At 44.9% G+C, this 20114-nt stretch overlaps 2 protein-coding genes across 3 annotated transcripts in view; one reads left to right on the forward strand and one right to left on the reverse strand.

Annotated features, from left to right (window-relative positions):
• The window catches only part of LOC125159862 (uncharacterized), a 69428-nt gene extending 55576 nt beyond the window's left edge, over nucleotides 1–13852 (reverse strand). For both annotated transcript variants that reach the window (XM_047848525.1, XM_047848526.1), the window contains exon 1: nucleotides 12990–13852. In XM_047848525.1, the coding sequence (XP_047704481.1) occupies nucleotides 12990–13536 (547 nt within the window). In that variant the 5' untranslated portion in view covers nucleotides 13537–13852. The remainder of the gene's footprint in view (nucleotides 1–12989) is intronic.
• LOC125159861 (ankyrin repeat domain-containing protein 26-like) overlaps nucleotides 9469–20114 on the forward strand; it is a gene marked incomplete at its 3' end in the record, with an annotated part of 47403 nt that continues 36757 nt past the window's right edge. The window contains exon 1 of the mRNA XM_047848524.1: nucleotides 9469–9474. The remainder of the gene's footprint in view (nucleotides 9475–20114) is intronic.

Here is a 20114-nt window from a genome sequence, read left to right on the forward strand (position 1 = left end):
TTCCGTTTATAGTTTATGATTGTTCAGGGTGGACTGTGTCCTCATCTTGTAATTTCACCTTGTAATGAAGAAACCAGAAACTCTGACATTTATCCACAATAGCAATTAGTTCAGTGTGCAACCCTGAGCAAAATATATTTAATACTAACCTTGGGTTTCATATTGCAGTTGTACGTAGGTATTTTTCATTTTTCTTAACACTCATAAAGGCCCCAACTTTCTTTTTTTTTCTTTCTTTTCTTTTCTTTTCTTTTCTTTTCTTTTATCCTTTTTTTTAATCACTTGTAGTGAAAATTATTTTGGAGAAAGAAGATAATTCTTTCTTTTCCTTTTCAGGTGCTACCAAATTTGAATGAGGATCCTGTAGAACGCCTTTAGTATCTACTGATGATTCAATTCTAAATCAAGATCCAGTATGGAAAGTGTCACGAGAATATGTACAGATTTTGAACAAAAATTGTATGATTTGAAAAATAAATAGAAAAAATTTACTGGATGCTTACCAAACATTTTCATTGTTTCCCAATTGAACACACTATACGGCAAAGTCTTGATTAAAGGAAAATGTTTCTGTATCATATGTGTGTAATGAAAATCTTTATAATATTTTAAACTATGTTTCTTGGCATCTCATTAACTTTTAAGCACATTTTGTACGTGGAAACCAGCACTAGAGGGTTTTACATACATCAGACTGCTCCACTACCAGCAGTTTGAACAGCACCCAAACAACCAAGTTGTCATTAATACTTCAGTACTGTTCATGGATGGCTTTTTGTATTTTCCAATTTTTATGACTATATGTGGGCCTAAAGATTTAGACATTATTTTGATGTATTCCTGCTATGGCTATTGCCAATGTTTGTACATATTACATTTTTTTATAGTGCCATAAAACCTATCTACAATTTTAATTGTTAACACTGACTCCTAGCTCTTTCCACATGGAGAAATAAGATTTGCCTAAGGCTTTTCACCTTTTCTATTTATTTATTTTGATTTGCTTTTTAGAAACAAAGAGAGAAGAAAAATTAGAGAGAAAAAAAAAAGAACTCCCCCCCCCCACCCAGAGCCATTTGCAAGTAAATTGCTAATGGGATGCCTGATTCCTGTAGCATTTAAATCCTACAAGTCAGTACATTCCACATAACTACCATACAACCTTCACAATAAGAACATTAACTCTTATACACTCGACTCTTAAACAATGGGGTTAAGGGCTCTGACCCCGCCCTCCACAGTCAATAAGCCATGAACAACTTTTGACCCCCAAAGACTTAACCACTACTATTACCAATAATCTTTTGTGTATATATCATACTCTATTCTTAAAATAAAGTAAGCTACAGAGAAAAATACCATGACAAAAATTATAAAAGAAAATACATTTCCAGTACTGAAAAAAAAAAGAATCTATGTGTAGTCAGTGCACCCATTGAAACTGTTTTGTTCAAGGGTTCAGTATAATTCTATCATTTATTCCTCATAATTCTTTTTAAGTTTGGTCACTTATCTGTAGTATACGTTATACCAAGGAAGGTCCTGCTCAGAGCCATGTATTGAATTCAGTCATATGTCTTAGTCTCTTTCACTCTAGAACAGTTCCTTTGTCTTTCCTTGACTTTCATGATTTTTAATCTTTTGAGGACTAAATTCCAGTAATGTGGAATGTCTTTCAACGTGGATTTTTCTTAGGTTTCCTTATGGTAAAATTCAGATCATACATTTTTAGCAAGAGTATCACTACAACCTACACTTTGCATCCTATCAGGTGACCTACAATTTTGATTTGTCCCCATACTGGTGATGTTAATGTTGGCCACTGGAGGTACCATCTTCCAGGTTTCCACTTTCCATTTATTTAGTATTTTATGGGGAAGTACTTTGAGACATGTAAATATCTCCTTTCTCACATACCCTGTGCCAGTCCACCTCTTCTGCAGATGATTTGCCCCCCTGCAGGTTCTGAAAACCCACGCTGGGCTATTCTTCCCCTGTGCAGATGCCTCCCTACCTTGTTCAGTCTGTGATACTTCATTATTCTATACCATTCACCTTTCAGGGATGCTCTCACTTGAGCTCGAACACTGTGCAGGGTGACTGTCCCACACTAATGCCTTCCCCATTCTGTCTAAGCTTCACACCTCACTCTGGACTCCAACTCCATGCCTCTGTTTCTAGGACTGGGAACTAAAATGTTGGGGATGAGAAAGAAGAAAGGAAGGAAGTGCTCCACAGGTCTTTTATAATCAACTTGGCAAGCTCTCCAAAGCCGTTTCTCATTGGAATTGCATCGAATCGGCCAACAGTTTGTAAGGAAAGACATTTATTATACCGATTTTTCCAAACAACTAGTCTTTTAATTGTCTAAGCTTATTCCCCACAATATATTGTTTCTTACTCAAGTGTTTTATCTGCAGATTCCTTGCATTTGGTACATGCAGCGACATAAATCTATAAATAGTGGCATTTTTGTTTCCAATTCCTAGAGCTTTCTTTTTTTTTCTTTCCTACTACAAGAATGACGTTGAGTAAATGTGAGGATAGTGAGTGTTCATGTCTTCTTGAAATTGCAACATGTAACAGTAGTTTTCTATAACTATGTAGATAGTGGGTTTTTTAAAAGTGTATGTCTTTTATTAGTCTCTTAGTTTTCTCTTGCCATTTACAACAGATCACCATCAACACAGTGCCTTAAAGCCACACGCATTTATCTCACATTTTTATGGGCCAGAAGCTAAGCAATGGCTTAGCTGGGTCCTTTGTTCAGGGTCTCACAAGGCTGTAGCCAAGGTGTCCACTAGAATGCGCTTCCCCATTTGGGTGCTTCAACGGGGAAGAATCTCCTTCCAAGCCCATTGAGTTTATTTTTAAGAGAATTTCCTTGTGACTGCATGACTGGACTCATTTCCACAGCTCTTTGCTAGCTGTCGGCTAGTTGGAGGCTTAGGTCCTAAGCGTTCCCAGACACTTGTCTTAGTCCTTTTGGGCTGCTCTAACAAAATACCATAGGCTTATGAAAAAAAAAAGTTTTATTTTTCACAGTTCTGGAGGCTGGGAAGTCCAAAATGAAGGCACTGGCAGATGCAGTGTACAGCAACGGCCTGCTTCCTGGTTCGTGGATGCTGGTCTTCCTGCTTGGCGCAGGGCCAAGGGAGCTCTCACAGCCCTCCTTTATAAGGGCATTAATCACATTCATGACGGCTCCACCTTCGTGACTTCATCATTTCCCAAATCCCCCTCTTCTAAATACTATCACGTTGAACATTAAGAGTTAACACATGAATTTGGGTGAGTGGGGACACAAATATTCAGCCTAGAGCAAGGCTGTTCCTTGTTCTTGGCCACGTAGACTTCCTCAATATGGCCGCTTAGTTTAGGAGGCCAGCAAGGAGAATGTCACTTCAGAGAAGGCTCAGTCCTCCTTCATGTGAAGGGTGTTCACGTGATTAGATCAGGTTTGCCTAGCATAATCCTCTTTTGATTGACTCTGAATTAACTGAATTATGTCTGCAACATTCCTTTATATTTGCCATATTGTAATAGCTAGAGTCAAGTCACAGATCTTAAGAGAAAATAATTATAAAGAAAAGGTGACAACACTAAAGGGCAGATATTATGGGGTCACTTAGGGTCTTTCTGCTACAAGTATATTAAGGAAGTTCCCTTATAATACTAGTTTTCTAAGTTCTGTCATGAATGAATATTGAATGTGAAAAGATGTTTATTTCACATCTATTGAGATAATTTTTTTAACTGTTTATTTTTGAGAGAGACCAAGCAAGCCAGCAGGGGAGCGGCAGAGAGAGAGGGAGACAGGATCTGAAGCAAGCTCTGCCCTGACAGTGGTGAGCCCAATGCGAACCCCACGTGGGGCTTAAACTCACATACTGTGAGATCATGACCTGAGCTTAAGTTGGATGCTTAACCGACTAAGCTACTCAGGTACCCTGAGATAAGGTTTCAAAATATTTGTGAATGGGGGGAGGGGCCAAGATGGCGGAACAGCATGGAAGTTTTGTGTGTGTCTCCCATCCATGAAATACAGCCAGGCCAACACAAAACCATCCTACACACCTAGAACACTGATCGGAGGACTAACAGAACAATCTGCACAACCTGAACCACAGAATTCAACAGGAATTTACCCCAAAAGAAACAGCATGAAGAAATGACAGCCAGGGATTTCACCAACACAGATACAAGCAAGATGTCTGAACCAGAATTTAAAATCACAATAATAAGAATATTAGCTGGGGTCGAAAATAGATTAGAATCCTTTTCTGCAGAGATAAAAGAAATAAAAAATAGCCAGAATGAAATTAAAAATACTGTAACTGAGCTGCAATCACGGATGGATGCAGGGGCGGCAAGGATGGACAAGGCAGAACAGAGAATCTGTGATATAGAGGACAAACATATAGAGAATAACGAAGCAGAAAAAAAAGAGGGAGATTAAGGCAAAAGAGCATGATTTAAGCATTAGAGAAACCAGTGACTCAGTAAAAAGGAACAACAGCAGAATCATAGGGGTCCCAGAAGTGGAAGAGAGAGAAACAGGGGTATTAGGGTTATGTGAGCAAATCATAGCGGAAAACATTTACGAAACCTGGGGAAAGACACAGACATCAAAATCCAGGAAGCACAGAGGACCCCCCCCCCATTAGATTCAACAAAAACCGACCATCAACAAGGCATATCATAGTCAAATTCACAAAATGCTCAGGCAAGGAGAGAATCATGAAAGCAGCAAGGGAAAAAAAAAAAGTTCCCTGACCTAAAAGGGAAGAGAGATCAGGTTTGCAGCAGACCTATCCACAGAAACTTGGCAGGCCAAAAGCAGTGGCAGGATATATTCAGTGTGCTGAATCAGAAAAATATGAAGGGGCGCCTGAGTGGCTCAGTCGGTTAGGTGTCCGATTTTGGCTCTCGTCATGATACTGCGGTATGTGAGTTTGAGCCCCATGTTGGGCTCTGTGCTGACAGCTCAGAGCCTGGAGTCTGCTTCAGATTCAGTGTCTCCCTCTCTCTCTGCCCCTCCTCTGCTCATGCTCTGTCTCACTGTCTCTGTCTCTCTCTCTCTCTCTCTGTCAAAAATAAATAAACATTAAATAAATAAAATAAAAAAATAAATGCAGCCAAGAATTCTTTATCCAGCAAGGCTGTCACTCAAAATAGGAGACACAAAAAGTTTCCCAGACAAACAAAAATTAAAGGAATTTGTGACCACTACACCAGCCCTGCAAGAAATTTTAAGGGGGACTTTCTGAAGGAAGAAAAGTTGAAAAAATATATATATACATACACACACACACATATATATATATATATATATATATATATACCCAAAGCAACGAAGATTAGAAAGCAGAGAACACCACCAGAAACTCCAAGTGTACAAGCATAATAATGGCAATAAATTCATATCTTTCAGTACTCACTCTAAATGTCAGTGGCCTCAATGCTCCAATCAAAAGGCATAGGGTAACAGAATGGATAAGTAAACAAGGTCCATCTATATGCTGTTTACAGGAGACCTAGTTTATACCTAAAGACACCTTCAGATTGAAAATAAGGGGATGGAGAACCATCTATCATGCTAATGGTCAACCAAAGAAAGGTAGAATAGCCATACTTATATCAGACAATCTAGACTTTAAAATAAAGACTGCATCAAGGGATGCAGAAGGGCATTATGTCATAATCCAGGTGTCTATCCACCAAGAAGACCTAACAATTGTAAATATTTATGCGCCAAATGTGACAGCACCCAAATATGTAAATCATTAATCACAAACATAAAGAAAGTCATCGATAGTAATACCATAATAGTAGGAGACTTCAACACCCCACTCACAGCAATGGACAGATCATCTAATCAAAAAAAAAAAAATCAAGAAGGGAACAATGGCTTTGAATGACACACTGGACCAGATGGACTTAACAGATATATTCAGAACATTTCATCCTAAACCAGCAGAATATACTTTCTTCTCCAGTGCACATGGAACGTTCTCCAGAATAGACCATATACTGGGACATAAATCAGCCCTAAGTAAGTACAAAAAGATTGAGAGCATACCGTGCATATTTTCAGACCACAACACTATGAAACTCGAAATCAACCACAAGAAAATATTGGGAAAGGTAACACATACTTGGACACTAAAGAACATCCTACTAAAGAATGAATGGGCCAACCAAGCAGTTAAAGAGGAAATGGAAAAATATATGGATGTCAATGAAAGGGATAACACCACAACCCCAAACCACTGGGACACAACAAAGTCAGTTATAAGAGAAAAATATATAGCAATCCAGGCCTTCCTAAAGAAGGAAGAAAGATCTCAGATACACAACCTAACCTTATGCCTTAAGGAGCTGGAAAAAGAACAGCAAATAAAACCCAAACCAGCAGAAGACAGGAAATAATAAAGATTACAGCAGAAATTAATGCTATTGAAACAAACAAACAAACAAAAAACAGAAAAATACCAGTAGAACAGATCAATCAAGCCAGAATCTGGTGCCTTGAAAGAATTAACAAAATTGATAAACCACTAGCCAGTCTGGTCAAAGATGAAAAAAGGAAAGGACCGAAATAAGTAAAATCAAGAATGAAAGAGGAGAGATCACAACCAACACAGCAGAAATAAAAACAATAATAAGAGAATAGTATGAGCAATTTGCCAATAAAATGGGTCATCTGGAAGAAATGGACAAATTCCTAGAAACATATACACTACCAACACTGAAACAGGAAGAAATAGAAAATTTGAACAGACCCATAACCAGTAAGGACATCGAATTAGTAATCAAAAATCTGCCAAAAAACAAGAGTCCAGGGCCAGATGGCTTTCCAGGGGGGATTTCTACCAAACATATAAGGAAGAGTTAGCACCTATTCTCTTGAAACTGTTCCAAAAGATAGAAATGGAAGGAAAACTTGCAAACTCTTTCTATGAAGCCAGCATTACCTTGATTCCAAAACCAGTCAGAGACCCCACTACAAAGGAGAACTATAGACAACTTTCCCTGAGGAACATGGATGCAAAAATTCTCAACAAGATATTAGCCAACCGGATCCAACAATACATGAAAAGTATTACTCACCACGAACAAGCGGGATTTATACCTGGGATGCGGGGCAGGTTCCATATCTGCAAAACAATTAACATGATTCATCACATCAATAAAAGAAAGGGCAAGAACCATATAACCCTCTCAATGGATGCAGAGAAAGCATTTGACAAAATACAGCACCCTTTCTTGATAAAAAGCCTCAAGAAAGTAGGGAGAGAAGGAGCATACCTCTAGATCATAATGCTAATATCATCCTCAGTGGGGAAAAATGGGAGTTTCCCCTCTAAGGTCAGGAACAAGACAGGGATGTCCACTCTCACTACTGTTACTCAACATAGTATTGGGAGTCTTAGCCTCTGCAATCAGACAACACAAAGAAATAAAAGGCATCCAAATCAGCCAGGAGGAGGTCAAACTTTCCCTCTTTGCAGATGACACGATGCTCTATATGGAAAACCCGAAAGATGCCACACAAAACTGCTAGAATGGATTCCTGAATTCGGCAAATTTGCAGGATATGAAATCAATGCGCAGAAATCGCATTCCTATACACCAACATGAAGCAACAGAAAGAGAAATCAAGAAATCGATCCCATTTACAGTTGCACAAAAAGCCACACAATACCTAGGAATAAATCTAACCAAAGAGGTGAAAAATGTATATACTGAAAACCACAGAAAGCTTATGAAAGAAATTGAAGAAGACACAAAAAAATGGCAAAAAGATTCCATGCTCCTGGATAGGAAGAACAAATATTGTTAAAATGTCGATACTACCCAAAGAAATCTACATATTTAATGCAATCCCTATCAAAGTAACACCAGCATTCTTCACAGAGCTAGAACATATAATCCTAAAATGTGTATGGACCCAGAAAAGGCCCCAAAGGGCCAGAGCAATCTTGAAAAAGAAAACCAAAGCAGGAGGCATCATAATCCCAGACTTCAACCTATACTACAAAGCTGTAATCATCAAGACAATATGGTACTGGCACTAGAACAGACACTCAGATCAATGGAACAGAATAGAGAACCCAGACATGGACCCACAAACGTATGGCCAACTAATCTTTCACAGAGTAGGAAAGAATATCCAATGGCATAAAGAGAGTCTCCTGAGCAAGCGGTGCTGGGAAACTGGACAGCGACATGCAGAAGAATGAACCTGGACCACTTCCTTACACCTTTCTTACACAAAAATAAACTCAAAATGGATGGAAGACCTCAATGCAAGACAGGAAGCCATCAAAATCCTCAAGGAGAAAGCAGGCAAAAACCTCTTTGATCTTGGCCGCAGCAACTTCTTATTCAACACGTCTCCAGAGGCAAGGGAAACAAAAGCAAAAATGAACTAGTGGGACCGCATCAGACAAAAAGGCTTCTGTACAGCGAAGGAAACAATTAGAAAAACGAAAAGGCAACTGACAGAATGGGAGAAGGTATTTGCAAATGACATATCAGATAAAGGGTTAGTATCCAAAATCTACAAAGAACTTCTCAAACTCAACCACCCAAACAACAAATAATCCAGTGAAGAAATGGGCAAAAGACATGAATAGACACTTCTCCAAAGAAGACATCCAGATGGCCAACTGACACACAAAAAAATGCTCCACATCACTCATCATCAGGGAAATAAAAATCAAAACCACACTGAGCTAACCCCTTCTGCCTGTCAGAATGGCTCACATGAACAACTCAGGCAACAACAGATGTTGGCGAGGATGTGGAGAAGGAGGATCTCTTTTACATTGTTGGTGGCAATGCAAGCTGGTGCAGCCACTCTGGAAAACAGTATGGAGTTTGCTCAAAAAACTAAAAATAGAACTACCCTACAACCCAGCAATTGCACTACTAAGCATTTATCCATGAGATACAGGTGTGCTGTTTCGATGGGACACATGCACCCCATGTATATAGCAGCACTATCAACAATAGCCAAAGTATGCAAAGGAGCCCAAATGTCCATCGATGGATGAATGGATAAAGAAGATGTGGTATCTAGATACAATGGAATATCACTCGGCAATCAAAAATAATGAAATCTTGCCATTTGCAACTACATGGATGGAACTGGAGGGTAATATGTTAAGTGAAATTAGTCAGAGAAAGACAACAATCATATGACTTCACTCGTATGAGGACTGTAAGAGACAAAACAGATGAACATAAGGGAAGGGAAACAAACATAATATAAAAACAGGGAGGGGGACAAAACAGAAGAGACTCACAAATATGGAGAACAAACTGAGGGTTGCTGGAGGGGTAGTGGGAGGGGGGATGGGCTAAATGGTCAAGGGCACTAAGGAATCTACTACTGAAATCATTGCTTCACTCTATGCTAACTATTTGGGATGTAAATTCTGAAAAACAAAAAATTAAATTAAAAAAGTAAAAATAAAAAAATAAAATAAAGTATTTGTTAATGTGGGGAATTACATCATTTGCTCATGTTAAACAAACTTTGCATTTCTCAGATTAACTGAATATAGTTGTGATTTCATTCGTTTTTTTTTCTTTTCATTATTTTATTTTTTTATGTTTATTTTTGAGAGAGAGAGAGACCGAGCGTGAGCAGGGGAGGGGCAGAGAGAGAGGGAAATGTGGGATCTGAAGCAGGCTCCAGACTCTGAGCTGTCAGCACAGAGGCTGACACAGAGCTCAAACCCACGAACTTCGATATCATGACCTGAGCTGAAGTGGTCAACCAAGTGAGCCACCCAGGTGCCTCTATTTTATTTTATTTGAGAGAGAGAGAGAGAGAGAGAGAGAGAGAGAGAGAGAGAGAGAGAGAGTGTCAGAGAGACAGAGAGTGCACACAAGAGTGGGGGGGCAGATGGAGAGAGAGAGAGAGAGAATCTCAAAAAAGCTCCAGGCTCGATGCGGAGCCAGACGCAGGGCTCAATCCCATAACCCTGGACTCCTGACCTGAGCAGAAATCAAGAGTTGTATGCTTAAACCACTGAGACACCCAGGCGTCCCTTGGGGCCTACATTTTCATTTGGCACTGGGCCCCACAAATTCTGTCACTGCAAAGTCCCCACCAGGGCACGTCTCCCCTCCCCCCACCCCACCCAACCTCCTCCCACAAGACCCTCCCCTCGACCCCACCGCACACTAGTCTCCCTCAGAATGAAATCCAAACTCCTCTCTGGGCCCACAGACCCCGCCATTCTAGTCCTGGAATCTTTGCTGCCCTCGCCGCCCTCGTCCACACGGCTCCAGTCACAGTCCCCACCTGTCCGTCTCAGGGTCCTCCCACTGGCTGCTCCTCGGCCTGGAATGTGTTTGCCTGCTCAGAGGAGCCCACCTGGCCCTCCAGCTACAGCGGCTGTCCCCTGCCCATGTTTTCTTCTCCCCAGCACTCACAGCGGAAGCTAGCCATCTCCTTGTTTACCTGTTCATGGTTTGTCTCCCCCACCCACACCCTGGCACTCAGAATGTCAACAGGAGAGCAGGGTCATCTTAAGCCTGCAAGCCTCAGTCACCGGTCACCAGGCACAGTGGAGCCCCACCCCCTAGAACAAAGCCTGGCCTGGAGCAGAAGCTCCCTAAACAACTGGTGCCTGAGGACACACCTTGCCAGAGAAGTGATGACAAGTACCATCTAGTGTGGGGCGGCAGGCCCGGCCAGTGCGAGCCCATACATGGCAGGGTGTTCTCCCCTGATCCAAGGCCCAGTGAACCACCCCCCCCCCACTCCCTGCACTCCCCACCTGGATCCTCAGTGCCCCTGAGATCAGCACATGGTGTCGGGCAGTGCCAGTCCCTCCCACCAGTCTCCCCCATCCTCCAGGGGGACAATGTACAAAGGGCCACTTCAGCAGGGAGCTTCAGCTCCATCTCTAGCCCACAGGCCTGAGGTGGGGGAGGGCAGGGGAGGGTGTGCCCCAGCCCTCTTCTGTCCTCTTGGAGCCTGCTCTAGCACAGGGCCAGGAGGGTGACAGATTCAAGCTATAGTGCAGAGAGGCTTTGTTACAGGAGCTGCGCCTTGTGGCCTGGGGGAAATGCCCTTGCACAGCGAGTGGATGAGACACATCAATGCACAGGGTCTGCGGTGAGCCAGTGCAGAGGGCGGTCCCCGTGTACCCAGGTAGCAGGAGTGGAGTGGCGCTCCCCCATGTGTACAGGGCACAGTTGCGAGGTGCAGCCGTGCACTCAAGAGGCTAAAGTGCTGTAGGGTGAAGGGAGAGAGATGAGCAGACCCAGCAGGGTCTGGGCCAAGGTAGAGGGCAGAGGCCTGGGCTCAGAGTTGGCTCCCATCCTGCCTGGTACCCTCTGCCGCAAAACCAGGCACAAAGAAATTGCTCAAATTGTGGTTCCGGAAACCTGAGCTGATAACCCGAGATATGACCATCCACCCAGTCTCCCAGGCGAGGAGCCCGGCAGTCATCCAGAATCTGGCTTCTCGCTGACCTCGAGCTCCCCATTGCCAGGCACATCTATTCAATGCCCAGGTACTCGTCATCCCACATGGCCCCCTGTGCCACTGTCCCACGCTGCCTGCGCCACCATCCACGCTCACCTGGACAACAGCAGCAGCCTTGCCAGGGAAGGGGCTCCTGGCTTGAGCCCCATGAGCCTAGCAAAAGCCACATCTGATGTTGTCCCTCTCAGCTTGGAACACCTGCTCCCAGGATAAAGTCCAAATCCTCTAGGAGGCTCCAAGTTTCTGTGTAATCTTTCACTCCCTGCCAAGGTAGGCTCAGCTGAACTGCACTTCCCCCAGACTGAGGAAGGACTGAGCTGCCTCACCCCTGGCCTGCCCCCCAGGGCTCCTCACCCTACACTGGACGGTGCTGACCAACTCTCCTGGGGCCCCAGCACAGAGCCTGATGCAAAGGAGGTGCTGACGACAGCCCCCCTCCGCCCCCAAATCCACACACCTGCAGCTGCAGTCAGTGCTGCTGGGCTCTCACAACTGGTCTGGGGTTGGAAAAAGTCTAGTCCTGACTGGGCAAGGCACACCCCGATGAGGTGGCTCATGTACAGGAACTCGATGGGTCCCCCACAATGGGAGCGAAGTGGTGGAGAGCAGAGACACGGGGAAGGGCTCCAGCCTTCAAAGCGCTCTGAGCAGTATGGCTGATGGGCCGGAGGAGACCCGGCAAGGAAGGAGGGGAAACAGGAAGGGATCTCAGTTCACCCCTGGGTGCTCAGTTCACCCCTGGTTCACCCCATCAGTGCCTGGCACCATGCCCGGCTGCTGCCTGCTGGCTCAAAGGAAGGGCTGGGACCCTGGCTCTGCCCCCCGCCCCCACCTCTGGAATCCTACTCTCTTGGAGGCAGAAAAGCGGGGGCTGGTAACACTGCCTCACGGGGATCTGGGGAAGTGACCAGGCTGCTCCTGGCCCAGATCCTACAGCTCCGGCTCTCTGGGAGCCCAAGCAAGGTCTTCCACCTCCTTCAGGAGAGGTGGCCTGGAGCAGGTGCGCCTGGGGAGCCTCTGTGGAGCGGGAACATAGAGCCCTTTCTCTTTTCCCTTTCCAATCCAACTCTGCCCACCCCTGCCTTCGAGGGGCCGTGGCGCCCTCGGCTCAGGACCCGACCGTCTCCACCGGGGGACACTCAAGAATCCCTCACCAAATGGCACAGGGCACCATGCAGGGCTGTAGGCACCGGGGGCTGCTCCTTCATATGGAGCCGCCAATCTGTTCTTGCTCCTCTGATTAGTCTTTTCCCTCTGCTAGATCCCGAGAGCATTCCGGAAAAGGGCTGCAAGTGCCCAAATGTCCCACTGAGTGTGAGAAAGAAGAGAAAGGAACAGCAGTGACCAGACCATCACCACAAGTGGACAGAGTCATTCAGGAGTCAAGTGGAGGCGGAGATGGAGGCGGAGGGCCAGGAGGAGGGCGTGGATGGAGGGGCTGCGGAGCGGGTTCCCTGGGATGCCAGGGTCAACTTACCCATCTCCAGCCGGGTCTCAGCAGCGCAGGCAACAGCGGCGGCGGCGATGGCGGCGATGGCTGCCCAGTCCTCGAGGCCCCGGCGGGGAGATGCTGGTGTCTGCTGCAGTCTGTGACCCCATCTCGGGCTCGGGCAGAGGCTGAGGCATGCGCCCGGCATCGCGGGCATCGCGGCCCCGCGCCCGGCCCATAGCCCCGCGTCCCGGCCCCACCTCCACCCCTTCCCACGGTCCAGGCACGGCGGCCAGGCTGCACCCTGGGACGCGGCGCGCGGAAAGGGCCCCCCGGGAGGGGCGTGTGGGGTGAGAGGGGTGCCAAAGGCAGGCCGGAACGCGGCGAGCATAGGTGCTGGCTCCCGCCTGGCTTGGCAGCTCCGGACCCCGCCCCACCCCCCACCGGAGCCCCCTCCCGTCCGTTCACAGTGCCCAGCTGGGCCTGGGCGTGGGAGTGGGAGCCCAATAGTCTCCCTGGTATCCGGCCCCCACCTCCCTGTCTCGAAGCCCCCAACCCCCGGGCCCGGGGTTCCCGCTCCCGCCCCTAGGGTCATGCTCAGGGAGGGAAGGGGCTGTGGGAGCCCTGAAGGCGTGAGGGTGGGGGGGATTGTGCCGGCAGCGCGGAGTTCAAGGCGGAGGGCCAGGAGTGCGTGGATGGAGGGACTGTGGCGCGGGTCCCCCGGGACGCCAGTGTCAACTCACCCATCTCCAGCCTGGTCTCAGCAGCAGAGGCAACAGCGGCGGCGGCGGCGTTGGCTCCGCGGCCCCCGGAGCTCCAGGCTGGGAGATGCTGGCTTCCTCCGCAGTCTCTCGTCCCATCCCGGGATCCGGTGGCGGCTGCAGCGGGCTCCAGGCTTCGCGGGCGTCGCGGCCCCGGCCCCGGCCCCTATCCCCGCCTCCCGCCCCACCTCCACCCCTTCCCGCGGTCCAGGCAGGGCCGCCTGGCTGCACCCTGGGCCGCGGCGCGGGGGAGGGGCCCCTCGGGAGGCGCGCGTGGGGCGAGAAGGGTGCCGAGGCGAGACCCGAGCGTGGCGAGCAGAGGTGCCGGCTCCCGCTGGGTTCCGCGGCTTGGGACCCCGGCCCACCCCCCACCGGAGCCCCCTCCCCTCTGTTCGCTGCCCCGCGCTGGGCCTGGCGAGGGGGGCGTCGGAGCTGTGGGTACAGTTGACAGTTAGGCCTCTGTGCGCATGCGCAGTGGTTGCCTCTTCTGAAGTGCGCAAGCGCGCTTGTGTCTGGCGGTATTGCTTGCTGCCGGTGACTGAGAAGTGGCAGCTACCCAAACGCGGATCCTCACTGCTGGCGTGTTGTGGCCAGGCGGGTTTGGCCTGTCTCCGACGCTAGTGTTGGGCTCCGGAGGTAGTGGAAAGGGAGGGCGGGGTGAAGTCTCTGTGGAGCCCGCCGGCTTCGCAATGAAGAGGATTTGGGGGTTCGGGAGGGAGAAGGGCATGTCGCCCTTGGGCTCCGCTTCTGGCTTGCAGAGGCAGGGCAGGGGCGTTGGGCAGAAGAACAATACAACTGACAACTTGCTGCTGGGTTACCATGTCCAAGACAGAGATCTCAGAAAGATCCACAAGGCTGCCTGCGTGGGCACCGCAGCGCAAGCGCAGCAGATTCTGTTCTTGGGGGGAAATGGCGTGGATGATAGAGACAAGATGAACAGGTAATAGGGGCTTGGAGGCTGGCAGGGAGGAGGTGGGACGGACCTGGGAGAAGAGCACACCTGGCCTAGCTCTACCTGTGCATCCGAGCCCTCCCTCGGGGGGCTGGGTTCTCTTCCCTCCTGAGGTCCCGCTGCCCCTCGGTCGTGGGAACCCTACGTGGTCTAGCACCAGGCCGACAGCGTGAGCGGCAAAAACAAAGTCTTCAGCTGCCCTGGCACGTACCCGGTAATTCCTGAAAAGACCACTTGACTCTCAAGTTTGACGTGATTTACCCAAATTTCAATAGTAATACACACGAAATTAAGTGTCGACAACATGTTGTTTTTAATGGATTCATTTTTATACCATAACGTCATAGAAGAGTGCATAATGAAATAATTCCTGTAATCAACTTCTGGGCTAGAAATTCTTGGGACAAAATCCAGTACCCAGTTTATGTCTGTGTACACTTAGGTGTGTGTGCTATTTCCTGAGGGACCTTGGAAGGACATTTTGAAGTGGAAGATGGCTCTGAATAGGAGGACTCCTTTGTCTCAAAATGTGTACCCTTCCTGTATTTGTCAGTGTTAGGTAAAGCAAATGAAAGCATCCTGGTTTTAAGAATTTTGAGCTACACATGCTCTTCTTGTGATGTCATTAAGGAAATTTTTGGACTCACTGTCTTGTACATCTGAAACTGATAGAAAACGGTATGTTAACAAACTGGAATTAACCTAAGAACTTATGTTTTTATATAGGAGGTAGATTTGCCCTTCCAGATATCAAAATGTACCTGAAATTTCCACAAATTATTCATTTACTCACAGCTGAAAAGACAGATAAAGGAGTGGTGCAGAGTAGAACATGACCAACGCTCAAATATACTTAAGACTTTAGAATTTCATACTGGTGACATTTCATATTAGTAGGAAAAGGTGAACTATTCGTAAGTAGTGGAGAAACAGCCTATTTGGAGAAACCTTGTTAGAATTTTATCTCCCTAAAATAAGTTCCAGATGGGCTATAAATTTAAAAATTGTAATATGCAAAATAAGAAAAGTAACAGAAAAAAATCCCACAAATGCCTATTTACCCATCCTAAGAATGACTTGAAAAGCAAGACTTTTGGGGGGTGCCTGGGTGGCTCAGTCAGTTAAGCCTCTGACTCTTGATTTCGGCTCAGGTCATAATCTCAGGTGTTCGTGGGTTCAAGCCCTTCGACGGGTTCCCTGCTGTCAATGTGGAGCATGCTTGGGATTCTGTGTTGCCTCTCTCTCTCTCTCTCTCTCTCTCTCTCTCTCTCTCTCTGTCTATTTCTCTCTCAAAAAAAAAAAAAATTGGGGCCCCTGGGTGGCTCAGTCGGTTAAGCGGTCTGACTTTGGGAGTCATGATCCCGTGCTTTGTGGGTTCGAGCCCCGCTTCAGGCTCTGTGCTGACAGCTCAGCTTCTGTGTCTCCCTCTCTCTCTGCCCCTCCCTTGCTTGCACGCTGTGTCTCTGTCTCCCAAAAATAAATAAATATTAAAAAATATTTTTTAAATCAAGAATCCTGGAGATTGATTTAGCAACATAAACAACTAAAAGCCTCTATCAGAAAATATTATTAAAATAAAAGACAATGCACTTGCAAATATTTACAACATATTTGTATCAGACAACAGAATCTATCTTCGTTTTACAGGGAAGTCTTTGAAATCAAAACGAACAAAAACCTGTAATTTGAAATCGTGCAAAGTATTTCTTTGCATATCTACAAGGGACCAGTGGACACAGGGAAATATAGTGTCCCTGGGAAAAAAGAAATTTAAGTGAAAAAGGGACTGAAATACAGTTTTCCATCTACAACCTTTGTGAAAATAGAGTGATGGTGCTTATGCTGCCGCTTAAAGTTTAAGTTGTTTTTGACTTTCCAACAGACAATTTGGTGTAAGTACCACATTTAAAAAATATGTATTCATTTTACCCATCAATTTTATTTCTAGTAAAATATCTTTAGGAAATCACTAGAGATAAATGACATACATTTTGCTTTTCTCAGCACTATTTAAAATAGCAATGTATTAAGAAGAACTCATATAATGGCTTTTATAAGTAAATGTCATTACATCCATAAGATGGATATGTGATCATTGAAAGTGGCATAGATAATAGATATACACAGAGGTGCAGAGCTGTGCTTTAGTGGATCATTAAGTGAGAACAAAAATCAGTGTGATCATAGGTACACACAAGCAGACTAAGGTTTTATGTAAAGCCCAAAAATGCACAAAATGTGACGACATTTGTTATTTCTGAGCCTTTGTATTTACATGCATTTTTCTTTGCCTTCAAAGAAAATCTGTGCTTTCTACAGGAAAAGGTGTATAAAGGTCCTATTAAAAGTTTATTTTCGACAGAAAGGGTTTATTGTTGTTGAAGTAATCCTAGAGAAGAGCAAGAATATTGATCTTATATACATAAAAATAATTTCTCACTTTGTGTTAAAAATATTTTCAGATGTAAAATAAGAAAAGTTAGTTAATTAAAATGTTTTTTGAGGATTGGCATATTTGGACAACTTTTGGCCTCTTCAGAAGTAAAGGGAGTATTTTTATTTGCACTTGTAGATTTTATTATGCATATATTAAGCATATACATATGTTTTCTGTTATAGGTAGCTTTATTACGTGTAATAGGTAAATGGTTTATATTAATCATGAAAATAAAAAATATTAGTTGTGTGCTTATGAAAAAAATAAGACCTAGCAAATATAAGTGATTATTTACTGTTTCAGAAGTATGCTTTCCTTTATATACCTTTCTTTAAAAAATATTGAACTCTCCAAATGTATTTATCCACTCTTTCCATCCATTTATTTATCACCTAGAACCTGCACATATATTATTTAGCGGACATACTGTACCCAAGATCCTTTTGTTCTCAAAGACTTCATTTTGCACAGTATGAGCAAGATGAGGAATTTTATTTATTTATTTTCTAAAGATTTTATTTTTTTAAGTTTATTTATTTATTTTTTGAGAGGGATGGGGTGGGGGTGGGGGTGGGGGCAATGGAAGGACAGAGAGAGAATCCCAAGCAGGCCCCATGCTGAAAGCAGGAACTTTTCCAATACACTTTTCAAAGAGTCCCAGCATGGGGCTTGAGCCAGTGAACATGAGATCGTGACTTGAGCCCAGATCAAGAGCTGCACGCTTAACAGACTGAGCCACCCAGGTGCCCCAGCTTTTATCTTGTTTACTTTATGTTTTAAGTGTTATGTATTGTTGAGGGTGAAAGCATGAGCAGGGGGAGGGGGAAAGGGAGAGGAGGGACAGAGCATCTAAAGCAGGCTCTGCTCCAGATTTTATTTTTAAGTAATCTCTATACCCATCGTGGGGCTCAAATTTACAACCCTGAGATCAAGGTCCTATGCTCTACTGACTGAGCCGGCAAGGCACCCCTAAGATGAGAAATTTTACATTGAAGTATTAGGACTTAATCTCAATGGGAAGTTTTCCTCCTTCCTTTCAAAGTTTCTGAAGATAGGAAATTGTAAAAGATAAGCTTTACCTGACCTTCTGAAATTTATGAGAGTAGTAAGTACTAATATCGATCGCTGGAAATACTTGATTTTCGTACAATCTGTAGACCTCAATATTTAATAAAATGAGCTGTTCCTAGTCATTGGAATCCTGAGTTTCCTGTGGCTTAAAGTTTCTTGAGAAGCAAAGTAAGAAGTCCTTAAAAAATGTTTTCCTTTTGTTAATTTAGTCCTCTTTTCCTATAATGCTTTTCAGAACTAAAATTTATTTAAGTGCCAATCATATGACTAGAACTGCAATAGACCTATTGTATATACCATCATTTCACATAATGGAAGACACCAAGATTCTATGGTGTCCCACTATTTTATATGCCAATTATTTTTTTAAAGTCCTGCCATTTACAGTTGTAAGACGTTTTGAGTTATAAATTGCATTCCAATGTCAGTGTTTGTATTAAAATGATAGTTATTACTAAACTGAGGTTTAAAATAATTTAACTATTAACTTCGTATGTAACAGATGGGGTTTCGTAGTTTGGTCAGGCAGTTTTGGAATGGCAGTCGGTTAGTCCACAACATTAGCCAGAAATCAAGCAAAGGACTAGACTAGTTGGAAGTAGGAATGGGTGCAGGATTCTTTATCTCAGGACTTTTGAGACCTCTATCCTCCAGGATCCTAACCTTATCCATTTCATTTCAAGTATAACCCCTCTGCATGGGACACAAATAATGCTACATCTCTGTGTTTTCTAACTAGTAACTTGGGTCTTGACATGTTCAGTTTTGTAGAAGACCCTCTGCTTTCCTTTGAGGGCTATCTCCTGTACTCTGTCCCTTGAATTTTCCAAGAACCTAAGGAGCACCCTAAGACCAAAGAGACAGTCCTCTTTCACAAGTCATTTGGAGGGGGAAAAAAAAGGACATCCTGATCATTCTACAGTTTCCTTTGATTCTGTTGCTGTGGCAATGCTGTTGAAACTGGTGCTGCAGTCAGGTCGTGATTGACCTTTACTCCCAGGATTCCCTTGCTGATCCAGAGTTTTCAGTCTTCATGGTGTTCCACACTTAGATTTCAAAGCTATAAAGTTTCTTTGTTCACTGCACATGCACATATGCTCAGCAGCTATCCCAAAGCACCAGCACCCTGTTGGGGCAGCTGGGCCTCCTTGCTTTTGCCATACACCCCTGTCCCTCCACACTCAAAGACCTTATGTGGAACCCATATCTTAGCCTAGACTTTCCTTATGAGTTACCCTTTGAGGATCTTGTTTTTTTTGTTTTTTTGGGTTTTTTTTTTTTTGCCAGAAGATGTTAGTTGGGACCATTCTAAGCTGTCAGAGAGGTTCAAATGATACTGCAGGAAGAGATCGTCCTTCCCTTTCTCCTTTGTTAGCAGATCTGTACCCCTGCCTTATTTTTGAGTAGGCTCCATGCCCAGCGTGGAGTCCAACATGGGGCTTGAACTCACGAGCCTGAGATCAAGACCCAAGCTGAGATCAAGAGTTGGATGCCCAACGGACTGAGCCACCCAGGTGTCCCTGGACCACCGCTTTAAATCCTGTGGAGCATCTTTTCTGAAGTCACGGAAGGTCTCATCTTGCCCTTCCCAAAGTAATGAGCATCACCTAAGAGGCCATGGCCTGAGAGGCCATGTTTTGGGTATAATATCTCATTATCCTCTTATCAACCTTGTAAAAGAAGGCAGTAATTTCCCTTGTTTTATAGAGGGAGATTTTGAGCCAAAGAGAAGTGGCTTCTCCAAGAACAAAGAGCTATAGGTTATAGAGCTGGGACTTCTGGGTTCCAAACACTTTCCATTCTGGCAAGCGAATTCTAATTATTCTCATTTCTATTTGATGTGTATTTACTTTTGATAGAGGGAGACGGAGTACGAGCTGGGGTGGGGGGTGGTTGCAGAGAGAGAGGGAGACACAGAATCCGAAGCAGGCTCCAGGCTCTGCACTATCAGT

Source organism: Prionailurus viverrinus, unplaced genomic scaffold (genome assembly GCF_022837055.1).
Source record: "Prionailurus viverrinus isolate Anna unplaced genomic scaffold, UM_Priviv_1.0 scaffold_73, whole genome shotgun sequence".
NCBI classification, from domain to species: Eukaryota; Metazoa; Chordata; class Mammalia; order Carnivora; family Felidae; genus Prionailurus; species Prionailurus viverrinus.